The sequence below is a fragment of the Podarcis pityusensis genome (genome assembly GCF_964106645.2).
Source record: "Podarcis pityusensis genome assembly, chromosome: 1".
Classification (NCBI taxonomy): domain Eukaryota; kingdom Metazoa; phylum Chordata; class Lepidosauria; order Squamata; family Lacertidae; genus Podarcis; species Podarcis pityusensis.
The window spans coordinates 92917897-92931278 of NC_138028.1; the positions used below are offsets into that span (position 1 = coordinate 92917897).

The following is a 13382-nucleotide window of genomic DNA, read 5'->3' on the forward strand; positions in this document are numbered from 1 at the left end:
TTTTATGCCCCTGTTTTAGAAGGTAAGCTGACCTGACAGAATAGTGGCTAAGGGTATGCGGTAAATTTGTGGCTCAGGTAGGATTTGATCACATTCTTAGCCACTGTCTCATACTCACATGCTAGAACCCAGTCATGTAGCCAAGCATATAATACCTGTGTGTTAGGACTTTGCCTTGGGTTCTGAGTAATCTGCATCCAGCCCATTTTATAGCCAGCCTCTAGGAACTGAACGCATGCTCCTGAACCAGTTACATTATTTCTGTATGTTGGTTCAGTGTTGATGTTTCCCCATCCTATCCCTGTCATTTGGATTCTGACTATTCCATTGATGGTTTAGGAATAGTGAGGGTTGTGGGTTGGACTTGGACTGGGGAGACCTGGAGTTCAGTCTCCACTCATCCACAAAGCTCTTTGGGTTGCATATCACTGGGTGGAATCCATCTGTTCCTCATGCGCTCACAGAAGAGCTCTTGATTTAGCAGAGGTGTGTCCACCAGCAAAAGAGGAAAGCAGGCAATTCCCCTCCCCCTGCTACCTGCAGACAAAAGTGCCCTCTGAAAATCTGTTCCAGATTGTTGGGGGACCCTCCAGAACAGGGTGGAAAGTAGTATGGAAGTCTACATGAGGACAGTGGAATCAACAGAAATCCCCTCACCCTTTTCATTAGCTGATGCCTTGAGCCAAAGCTCTTCTTTCATGCAAAGGCACTAGTTGGATTTCACCACCTCTCGGCCTTACGTTAAAGGATGAAATGAGAACATCTCATTTATGCCAGCTTGAACTCAGCTGGAGGCAAGGTGGAGGTAAAATGTAGCAACTGAAGAAGGCATATGATGAAGCTACAGGAGTAGCTTGGCCTCAGTAATCCATGCTCTGATAACCTTTCATTTTTATTCCTGCCATACATACTATGCAGGGCTGCCCTTGAAGACCGCTTGGAAATTGCGGCTGGTGCAAAATGTGGTGGTTCATCTCTTGAGCAGAGTCTCCAGTCAGATTAATCTTTCTCCAGTTCTTAAATATTTGCAGTTGTTTCCAATCCATTTCCACTCTGAATTCAAGGTTTTACAAATGGCATAAAAAGCCCTGGATTACTTGCATGAGGGAAATCCTCTTCTGGTATGTGGCAGTCCAGGGAGTTCAGATCCTCTATGGAGGCTCTCCTTAATGTCCTAACCTTGGGAATTACACGTAAGCAATCCTTTCCCCTGGCAGCATCCCTGCTCTGGAATGCCTTCCCGTCCACTGTTTAATCTGTCTGTTTGTTTGGAGCTTTGGCCTGCTTAATGTGAAACTGTTCACGTCCTGTTTTTATTGTGCTTTGCTGTGACTTTAAATGAGATTACTTTGTCTTATTGAATATCATTGTTGCCTGCCCAGAGAATGTTTGGATGTAGAGCAGGAGATCAATGAAACTAAGTACAGTATGTAGATAGATATCTAGTTGTTCTATGAGATGCAGTGACATTGCTCTTCATGCGCTTAAAGAATTGCTGTAGTTTAAGGGTCAGGATCCTTTCAGAACAAACCTTGGTTACAGCTTAGTGTGCCGCAGCAGGAAACTTCATGTCCAGGAGCCCACATGTTTGTGTGATTTCGCTCAACCAAATAGTGGCTTTGTATCATCCCTTTGTGTGCAAGTGGAAGGATTTTCCACTAATGCACAGGGGGGTAAGGTGCTGGATCTGCCCTGAGCACCTATGCTCAGGAATTGGCAAAACAAGAACACAGAATTCTGATTCTGGTAGTGCTTAGCTTTTGGAAATATTTCCCATATCTTAGTTTATGTGAAACTGCATGTTTCATTTTTAAAGTATCTGAGCGCCATAGAATGGGATCACACTTGGTGACAGCTGATCTGCTTTTCCTTCCTGTGCTAGATTGCCTATGCTGCAGTGGACTGTGCCAAAGAACAGAACCACGACCTGTGTAAGCAGGAAGGTGTGGATGGTTACCCAACCTTTAACTACTACAACTATGGAAAATTTATAGAAAAATATAATGGAGACAGAGGGGTAAGTACATGGTGCTGTTCTAAAAGATGTACTGGTGTGGGGAGGGAGTATCTTTTTTAAGTGGTTTCATCAGCAAACAGTAAAATCACCAGCAGCAACAACAGGGACGCAATACAGAGCCAGTTATTTTGCCAATGAGTTTAATGCTTCCATTATGAATTCCTCATGACTGTGTCACCTTATTCCACACATAATGCATGCATTTAGCATCTGGAATTAACTCAGTAGAAAAATTTGGAGGCTTTTATTTTGACTCTTGTAATTTATTAAAAATTTAGCACTAATGAAAATGCAAAAATTGAACGCCTGCCAATTCCACATCAACTCCTAGCCAATGTAGTGCAGAAGCTGTTCCAATGGGCTCTCCATATTCATTAGGAATCTAAGCCTCTGGTTGCCCTGTACACATTTGGAAATTCACTACACACAGCCAAATGATAATAGATTGTTTGTTGGTTTTGTTTTGTGACCAAAACCCACATTTTCTGGGCAGTTTGCACTGGGCACCTTTAGCTTGTGACCTTGATGTCTCCTTACATTTCAGGTTTTGCAGAGATATATTATTAGCAGTTCACTTGTATCTTGAAATGGAGGAGATAAAAGTTTACCAGCTACTCGAGATTGCTCAGTTTAAAGGTCCGTAGCTAGGTTGTTAACAATTGCCTGGAGAAGATGGGGACCTAATGTGAAAGATTGTTTTGTATATTAATATGGCCAGTAAACACTGTTGAGAAGCATTTGGCTGCAATATTATTGCTGCTGGTACCAAAAATCTGTAGATATATAGAAAGAGAGGATTTGTGGTACGATCCTGTGGGTCTTCATTGAGGCTTTTTACAGGTTGTTCATGTGGGAATTCTGTCAGGATAACACCTCCACAATTTGATCCTTAATGAACTAAGCCATTCTGTAAACTTTGTCATGGATCAAGTGTTGTGCTTTGCTTTTAGAATGAAGCTTTATCCGCCTAAATATAAATAACAGGGAATTGAGTTTAAGCCACAACATCTCTTTGGCTTTATAAATGCGCTTACAAAAGTAAAGGGATTTATGAAAACCAACAGATCTTTTTTGTTTGGCTAAGGAAGAAAAAAACAAGTGTACACTTGCTCTTTCAAAATCACACTTTGGGGGTGGGGAATCTGGCTAGTTGTCCTAGTGTTTAATTGTCCTTTTCGTTTCTTAACATCTGAGTTAGTACAGAGTGCCTCTCCATCTTCATTCTCGCAATTACTAGCAGAGGGCTGCCACCCTCTACCCAGCTGGAACCTATGTGCTCAGAGGAGACTGTAACTGCCAAGTGCTTACTGGGAAATTGGAGATTTTGTTAAATCCTTCCGTTAGTTTAAAAATATTTCCATTTGTGGTGATGAGCAACTTGCCCTCCCCCCAGTCTCTTCCCTCCTAGGCCAACATTTCAGCTTATGTTAGGTAGTGTTATCCCTGTTGAGAGTAACTCTAGCAGTGCATCTTTGGTACAGCAGCAAATTGCTAATATACTGTCATTGTACTCATATGTTGCAAGGCTGTATTTATTACATTGCAAATAAGGATAGAATCTCTTACTAGCTCTTATTTTAAAAAAGTAGTCTGGGCTTCTCATATGCAGTGTAAGAGAACGTTCCCTGTGAAGTCTCAGTGGGACTCATGGCACTTACTTTGGCTCATCTGTCTTACAGGGCTCCAAAGAGGTATCTTGCTTTAGGCACAGGGCATGCCCAGTAGAATATTTATCTGAGGTCTTTCAACCATTCAGAATAGATTTAAGATAGATGTAGGAGGAAGGGGAAATCGCAGAAAATTACATTCCTGGTTGTTTTGCTGATGAATTCCTTCTCTCAGTCACCACTAGATACCACCCCCAGTCTTTGAACCACAGGCCCCATATCGTACAGCAGTATTAATGGTCCCTTCAGTTTTAAAAGTAATAATTGACCATGTGATGGTGGCTGCTGTTCAATAAATCCATGCACCTAAACTTCTTTGGATCCCAGACTGCTTCTACACTGCAGTGAGCCTGGAGAAAGGCAGATAACAGACCAATGCAATGTTGCTGTGTTGAAAACAGGACCTGCTAAACACATCTTGAAGTGGAGCACTAAAAAAGAGTGGGGGAGCTTATTTTAATTGTAGTTATATATCCTTTTCAACAGTTACTTGGGTATTGGACATTTTGTTAGAAATGGAGAAAGAAACATCACACACAGCTTCACTGGGCTGGATAATGTGTTTCGGATAACACTGGTAATAGCAGGTACATTGCTAATCAAAAGCTAGTTCTTTGGGGTGTTTACTAGGATCTCAAATTTCGCAACTAGTGATGCGGAACATTCTGAATTAAAATTGACAGATGCAGCCGACAGAATAGCAGTGGTTCCATTCCCTCTGCATCATGTGCCCAAATAGATCAGATGAGTTGTCAGGTCTAATCTAAAGCCCTTGGAAATTAATGGAAAAGCTTACAGACTTCTGTGGTAGTTTGGCTCAAACTCTCACTGTTTTGGGAGCATGACCTCATTATTTTGATCACTTACAAAGAGACAATATGCTGCAGATTAAAGGCATAGTTCTTTGCTGCAGAATTCTCACAGACATGGCAGAATAACAGCAGAACTCCCCTGCCCTGCAAATTTCATGTTCATTTTTAATAATGACTTGTTTCAGAATGTGGTTACGCCTTTCAAGTATTTTCACATTGGGGAGCCTTCACAAGGCGGTTTAATCATCTGATGAGTTTAGCTGGAAGCTTTTCCTTGTAGTGATTATTCCATCTCAAAAATGGCTCGGCAGCAGAGGAAGCTTTTAAGAGGGGACTGAGATAATGAAGGACATATGATCAGGTGTGGGCAGGGTGGGGACTGAAACTGTGAGATTACCACTCTGAGGAAGGAAGATTATACAGTTTCTAGTGGTGGAGGCAGGAGGCTTTTGAAAATAGTGAGCCAAGACCAGGAGCGGGTGTTAGCAGACTAGAATTGGGGAAAGTTGTGTGGCAAGAGTGAGCCAGGGGAGAGGAAGGCAGCAGCAGCAGTGCGCACCATGCATCCTTCACATAGGATTCTGGAAGAGTGATGAAGCACTTAACTCCCACTCTGACTCCATCCATCCATTCAGAGCAACCATGATGCTGTAGAGTGTTGCTTTTACTTAAGGGAAGTGTTCAGTTTCTGACCAAATGGTCACTTGTCATACAAGGACCTGCCTTACCTGCTCCTTTTACCTCTCCCTGCGCTACTGCATGTTCATTTGCCTGTAGAAGATGAGTTGGAGTCCTGTGTTCCAGTTTCACTATGCAACCAATGCCTTTCTTTCCTCTCACATTCTAGGAGTCTGGATTCTCGACTTTCATGCGGACGCTCAGAGAACGAGACCATGAAAAGATAGGGAAGAGGAAAGATGAGTTGTAATTTCTGCCTCACACGATGATTTCCACTGCACTGTGAATGGTCTCAGGGCCACTGGTACAATGCCTGGGATTCCACATCTTTTTAAAAAGAGAGACTTTGGGTTTTTTTTTACAAACAGCCATTTGCCATTTTGTACAATTTTGAAATAAAGTGAGATCATTTGATTTTTAAAAGGAAAAAAATAAATGACATCATTGTTGCCATATTCTGTTATGGAAAACGAAAAGAAGAGCGTTTTCTCTCCATTTGATGCACCTGTGCCCATTTGATACTCCTATGCAATCTTTTTTGTAATCTGTAGGTTTGATAGTGATTTTTCCTGACAAGGTGATTTCTGCATTTTTTTTAATTTTTGAAGAATATTATATGTGAAATGGCTTTTAAAAATTGGAGGGTGAGGATGAAAGGAAGGTGCAATGGATCCATCAGGAGCAAGTTCCATGGAAACAGACAGAGCTTTGTGGTCCCAGTGGACTCTGCCCCAAGCCTCTTCAGGTGCAGTTATAGCGCTTGTGTGCACAGCACTTATTTCAGGAACCAGGTGTGATTAAGTGCACTTTCAGTCCTTATAGTCCACGTACTAAGCAGACATCAGCCTGCACTGCTCACTCCCACTCTGCATGGCTAATGGGACATCTGCCAGAACAGGGTAGTGTGTGGAGTCTGAATGACAGATCTGCCACAATTATCACGCAAGCATCTTGTAAGTGGGGCCTTTTCCAGGAACAGTGTGTGTGCATTTCTAGTTGTGCTCAGCAGTGCCAAACTGGTAAGACGACTAGTTGTGACTGGGACATACTCTTGCGGTCTTGCTAGGTTACACTTCCTTCCTAGAGAGATTGGGGGGGGGGCAATTTTTAAGGTGCTCAGGGATAATAGGGAAATAATGAAGAAGCATTGATTGGCCATTTCAGATCTTAATTGACTGTAGTGGTGGTTTTTGTTTTGTTTTTGTTTTTTTAATCTGCCGTACTGTTTACATATCTTTATAGAATGTGTGGGTTATTTCAAACAAATGTCTCTGCATTCGGCACATATCAAGCACCGGATGTCTCTCAGTGTATGTGTTTGCTCTCACGTTGTCCAATGCTCCTGTAAGCATAGGAGTGGTGTAGTGCAGGTATAAATAAGGTTCTACTTAATTTATGATCTGACCATAGGAACTGCGTATTTGCTAAGCATTCCATTTGACTGTTGACAGAGGCACTGATATTTTTGATATGAAGAAACATCATGCAACAATACTTGTTTACGTTCCAAAGGCTTGTCTATGTGAGTTAACTACAAAAGGAAAGTATACTTTTTTTAGAATTCTATAGAAGCAAGTTGTGCTTAAAAAAAAAAATTGTTTAGCCCCTGTCAGTGATGTAAGAAAATAACAGCATTACTAGAACTAGCTTTTAAAAGTCCGTAATTATGTGCAGATTCTGTGAGGTGAGGGTGATCTGGACATTGTGTCTCCATGGGATTTATTATATTTTTTTGTGATTTCCAAATTGATCAAAAAGAATAAAAGATTGAAAATATGCTCTAATTGCTGCCTTTATTCAACATTTTGTAGGCCAGATTGCCTGAAGCTGCTGTGCTGGTGACTAAAAACCATTTCTGCTAGCCGTTCTCGCTAGCCACACCGGAAAGGTCTCCAGTCTCCTCTTCCATGTTTTCAAAGTCCCTGTGGGGGAAGAACAAAAGTCTCCTTGCCACTGTCTTGCCTAATTGTTAAGGCAAGTTACAAATAACAAAAGAGTCTTTGTAAAGCTGTTTCTCTTGACTCCTCTGCTCCATCTGGTGGAAGATGCAGATAAATTCGGGAAATCTGTAATGAAATAAAACCCACAGCCTCTCTACCTGGGCTGCTTCTTGCCAGTACACAGATCTGCAGAATTGTAAAGTTGGAAGGGAATACAAGGGTCATCTAGTCCAACCCCCTGCAATGCAGGAATATTTTTGCCCAACATGGAGCTGAGCCCCACAACACTGAGATTAAGAGTCTCATGCTCTACCAACCAAGCTATCCTGCAGGAAATAACAAGCTGTAGAAGAGTGCATAGGTGCATGGGAAGTGATTAGAGCCCATTGGTTAACTGAAATCTGGTGTTCTTCCTTACAACCTTGTAGAAACTTCTCAAGTGCAAGCAGAGGCACTGTAGGTCACCTGAAGAGGTTCTGTGAGATGGGTTCTGCTTGAGGATCACCTATAGAAAGATCAGGGTTTTAAAGGAATGTTCCTTCCTTCATAATAGTCTCAGCTCCATCAAAGGAGATAAAAATTCCCTTACTTCACATCATCAATCTGGGGTGTCCCTTAGCAATGAAAGTTGGATCTAGCAACTCTAACAAACTTGCTGGAATACTTATAGGATTCATGCATAGAAAGGGGGCAGTAGTGGTACAGATATGACCCACATACACTGTCACTTTTGAATGTAGTATGCGTAAAACGGCATGTATGAAGCCGAGAGTGTCACTGGAGTATTCTCAGTGGAGAAACAATCTCTACTCACTGTCTGCTTGATCTTACTTCTTTTCACTCTTGTTCGGGCTCCACATTTTCTCTGGTGTGGATTCTCACTTTTTAACAAGCTACCAGTGGCCTGGTTTTCCTCTTATGTGTTCCTTTGAATGCTAGCCAGCAGGGAGGTCTGCATTAATGACCTGCTGTAAAGCACAGTTGTCATTCAGGTGATCTACAGCTGGGAGGGGAAGCGTGGGGGGGGCATCCTTCCCACCTGGACATTTAGCAAAGTTATGTGTTTTAAGTGCTGCTGACATCAAGAACATCAGAGCCCTGCTGGATCAGGGCCCAAGCCCATGAGCCCAGAGTCCTGTTCTTACAGTAGCCAACCAGATGCCTACAGTAAGCCTGCAAGCAGGACCTGAGGGCAACAGCATCATCTCCATGTGTGATTCCTAGCAAATAGTATTTGGAAGCATCCTACCGCCCAACAGTGGAGCTGCAACATTCCCATCATGGTTCCTTGAATATATTCAATTAAACTCAATGGGAATAATGCTTAATTTTAGTTTGATTGTTCTGTATATGTGTGTGTGTGTGTGTGTGTGTGTGTGTGTGTGTGCTTTGCCAGACTTTAAAATCATATGTGATTTTCTCCTGGCCTTCGCTCTGTTAGTGAAACACTAACTCTCAAAACAGTGTGCTTTTGTGCTGCTGAGGGAGACTGTGGGAGGAGACCTCACAGGAGTTCCCACTCCGCTTTTCATTCTCAATGCACTTCCTGCTTTTTCTCTGGCCCAATTATTGCTTCTATGTATTTGGCACTCATTAATCTGCTGGAGCCCCTGCTATGTAATCAGTGAATGATGATAGGGTGATTTGCCTTGTGTGGTAGTAAGCTTGTTAACCATAACATAAATCTAAGCAATGGTTCCATGCCAAACAGGTTCTTTTATTAGACTCCGCATGAACTTTCCTATTAGCCAGACAATTAGCTGTCTGGAAAATGAATGGTGTTTCTCCCCCCACCCTTCTTTTCTCTATAGAACCTGTCCTTACCACTTAGTACTATCTTCATTTTTCCTTTCTGTTGTTCTTAGGCTGATGTAGTTGTGAGTAGAGATGGACAGATCATTATTTCCAGTCTGGGACAGTTTCACACGTGTTCATTCCTATGTCCGTAAGTCCGTTCAGACATGTTTCCACACTATATTTCCATTTTTAAACCACATGAAAAATCTGCACTTTATGTAAAGTATATATCCAAAAATTACTCCTTTAACCTAAAATGCACATTTTAAAATGTATTTTGGTACTTTTCCCAACTGAGAACTGCAACACAAAAATCAGAGAAAGCTGTTGTGATCCATATATTAGTTTGGGAAGTGCTGTTAGGATTGTTTGATTTAAAATGGGGACTGAACAAAATGCACAATGATCCCTACTTGTGGTATTTAAGTTTCAAGGGAGTTCCACTTCTGTGGTATAGCAGCAACAAATCCTTCTCTTTGTGGCTTGATGATATTGGCCCGTGGGAGCCATAAAGTAGGACTGACAGCTGGCCAACATTTCACTGGCTGAGTGAGCATTTAATCTTCCTTGCCAGTTGCCAGAGTGGAAGGCAGAAAATAACTATGGTTGAATCAAGATGTGTTCACCTACAAATGGAATGGTTCCTTCCATTTGCACAAATGACTGAGATGCAGTGGAGGCCCCCACCACAAGAGGGATGGAGGTAATTTGCCCCAGCATTATCTGTTTTTTATTTGTTGGTTTCTTTATTAAATTTCTGTTCTGCACTTCCTCCCAAAAGAGTCCCCATGTCACCTCCCACATGGAGGGTCCCCCAGTCATCCACAGCAGCTTTCCTGGGGGTTTACAAACAGGGGGAATCTGCACAATTCACCTTCCTCCCCTTCAGCATGTGGACATGAGCACAACTCTGTTCATGGTTGGTTTGGATCAAACTGAATAAGCCCAGTGGTTTCATTGTAGTCGCTTCCTTCCTCCCTTCCTTCAAACAAATAAGACACTCTTGTAGGAAATATTTTGCATATACATGAAGACATACTCCTTAAAATGAATTTCTTCAGGCAGGGTAGGGGGGAAGCTTCCTACAAATCTGACAGAAGACAAAAGGCACATAGTCCTTTAAAGAGAAAAAAAGTTCCCTTTAGGAAAAACTTGTGCATGTGTTGAGAGGCAGTCAGATGGAAGTACCAGGAGATAGATAGATTATAGGTAGGTAGGTAGGTAGTTATGTATGTATGTATTTAAGGAGCAAGCACTGGAAATTGTTTTGTATGAAAGGATACAAATACAGTGGTACCTCAGGTTAAGTACTTAATTCGTTCCGGAGGTCCGTTCTTAACCTGAAACTGTTCTTAACCTGAAGCACCACTTTAGCTAATGGGGCCTCCTGCTGCTGCTGCACCGCCAGAGCACGTATTCTGTTCTCATCCTGAAGCAAAGTTCTTAACCTGAGGTACTATTTTTGGGTTAGCGGAGTCTGTAACCTGAAGCGTCTGTAACCTGAAGCGTATGTAACCCGAGGTACCACTGTACTAGTTTGCATTTAATTTCTTTTTAAAGTTACTTCCCAAGTTTTTAATAAAGAGTAGAGCAGATTAAACTTTGTAAGCCAAACTCTCTTCACTTAGCCCCCCCCACCACCACCCCAAACTTGGTGGATTTCACATCGGATTTTGGCCTAGCCTTTTCTAATTAAACAGCTAAGGAGTTCAAGTTGATGCACAGTGGTTTGTAGTGCCTAAAGCTTTTGCAGGCCATTAGAGTTTAATTGTTCATCTCGTTTAAAATCATCTCACTCAAAAGACATCTTGGCTGAGAATGAAATGGGTCATGAAACTATAAATAGGATGTAAATTATATTTGCACGTTAACTGAAACAGGGGAAGGAAGGGAGATCTTCCAAGGCCAATAGACTCCATTACAATATCCCAATGGGAAAATTGGATTCCACAATTTTCATGTCATTGTGGAGTAACCAGTTGAAAAGAATTACTTATCTAAAGCACAGTGAGCAATTGTCCTAGACATGCACTAAAGCCTGTGATTCGGAGCAATCCCAAGAGATGAAGTCACCATTGGCAAGTTCCAAAATTTTTTTTTTTAATAAATGTCTGCAGTTCTCAGCAATTAATACAAATATAGACACAGCCAATGGCACTGGAATCCACAGACGATGTCTGTTTATTGTAGACGAAAAGAGGGGTTGGTGGAGGTGGGAAAAAGCTACAATCGATGCCTCAGTTTAGGACTAATTGTACTTTTGTTCTTCCTGTGCTGATCAAAGCCAAAGTCCTTCCTATTTCAAATGTAAACACTGTTGGTGAGCTGATTTCTTAAAAGCAGAGATCAGGGCAACTATTATATTTCAAAGGCTAGTTTAAAACAAAAGACCTGGCCTGGATACCGGGGCTGTGTTTGTTCAAGAGAATAAAATGTGCATTTTGAAAGGACATTGAGTTCACTGTACATACATCTAAGCTTTGACATAATTGTCACACTTTGATTTTTCCCCCCATTTAATTTCCCTCTGACCTTTCTTTCTTTGCACCTATATGCCTGCCAACTGAGAAAAACGCTCCATGCAACTGATGATGGGTACTTCAATACCGGAAAGCTTCTGCTGTAACAAACGTGTTAGTCTTTTGAGGTAGTGTAAAAATCCTTGTTCTTTTCATGATGGCCTGCCCAATTTGAGGCAGAGTGTCTGCTCTGCATCTGATTTTCCCCACAAGCCACCCCCTAAGCATCTGGTGAATTTGTCAGAATAGACTCTGGTCTAGAAAAGCAGGCTGGCTTTCTTAATTCATTCCCACAACCAACAACCCCTTACCTGCTTCTCTGCTCAGAAAATAGGGGGTAGTAGTGAGTGGGAATGGAGTAGTAAAGGATTTAGTTAGAAGTGGTGCATAAGCATAGGAAAAGGGCCGACCTTACCCACCACTTCATGATTGATGGGCCCTTAGCTAGTATATGGTATACATAGATGTATGCACACGTACATCCATGCATGAATTTATATAGATAACATATTAATGGTTTTGCACAACTGTAAAGACAGCATAGCTTTCTCTTCTCAGTACGATATGCAAGGTATTCTGCCAAACCATGGCTGATTTTACAGGTTTTGACCTTAGTAGCATTTCCAAATAAAAATTTTCATGAAATATATATTTCACTATCTATATGTAGGTTACTGGCATTCATCTTAATATTCCTTAGAACCAGATCAATGGAAGAGAACGAAGCCATTATGTGTGCATGTATTTATTAAAATAACATAAGAAACTTGCCAATATGAGTTTTTACATTTCAGTAGCACATAGAGTAATAATTGTGTGTCACCTTTTAATAATGCAAGGGACAGATACCTGTAAGGAACTAGAAAATGTCTATACCAACCTCCGAGACATTATGTAAATGTTTCTGAAATATTTTCAAGTCTTGCAAGCCTTTTAACTCTCTCATCGAATTTGGGTTTTAAAAGCACAGGGATTTTGTAGATGCCCAGGACAACCTACCTTGGGGCAGGTTTTCTGTGATCAAACATCCCAATAGATTTGCTCATACCAAAAAAGTTTGTTTCTGCTATATAGGCTACAACAAGCCCTACAATCATGAGGGTGCAGCAGCTGATTTTAGGTGTCATGAAAGGACAGCCAATTGTTATTTACTTTATTATTATTATTTTTTTTTAAATGATATTTATTAAGATTTTCAAAAATACAGAAAGTAAGGATTAAAGTACATTCAAAGCCTTATTTTCATACATCCACTTTCCGGGACTCCCCCCTTCCCCCACCCCTACCATATTCCCCTTTCATATTGTTGGCTCCACAAGCTCTCAGTTCTAATTGAAACTTAATTTGTTTAGACCATTATTCGAATTTAAAATTTATACACTCCTCATCAATACCCTTAATAAAAGACAAAAGTTCTCTCCCAGGGCCCACCCCATTTTCATTCCACAATTTCCCTTTTTTTAATGATAAGGACACCCCACACAATAGAAATATAAGAAATAAGAAATAAAAAATATAATAGATGAAAAAGAGCCAATTCAGAAAAAAGAAGTTGACAAGCCTTTGGATTTTAGTTCTCCCCCCCCTGTCCCCGGTTTAATTTCCCCCTGACCACCAAACCATGTTATCCGCCTGGAATTCTTAAAGTCCATAAATCACCTATTTCCCCCAACTCCTTGCTGGCTTTTTCTTTTTATAGTTATTTTTTAAAACACTTAACTTCAAATCTTTAATAAAACTCCCCCCATTGTTCTTTCCAAGTTGTAGTCCAATTTCCTCTTGTTCCGCTGCTGAAACGTTCTAATTCAGAAGCTTAGTAACTCTGCAGGGATTATTGTTATTCAGGAACAAAAACTTGCGTTCAGTCCCTTCCTTTCTTCAATAGAAAATTCTATTGTCTCCTTTAGCTGAACACCCTGTAGACAAAATATTATTTCCGTTTTGCAGCTTTC

At 41.1% G+C, this 13382-nt stretch overlaps 1 protein-coding gene across 3 annotated transcripts in view; it reads left to right on the forward strand.

Annotated features, from left to right (window-relative positions):
• PDIA5 (protein disulfide isomerase family A member 5) overlaps positions 1 to 6958 on the forward strand; it is a 149849-nt gene extending 142891 nt beyond the window's left edge. For all 3 annotated transcript variants that reach the window (XM_081007550.1, XM_081007549.1, XM_081007551.1), the window contains exons 16-17: positions 1883 to 2017; positions 5344 to 6958. In XM_081007550.1, coding sequence (XP_080863676.1) covers positions 1883 to 2017; positions 5344 to 5424 — 216 coding nt within the window. In that variant the 3' untranslated portion in view covers positions 5425 to 6958. The remainder of the gene's footprint in view (positions 1 to 1882; positions 2018 to 5343) is intronic.
• The last annotated feature ends 6424 nt before the right edge of the window (positions 6959 to 13382 follow it).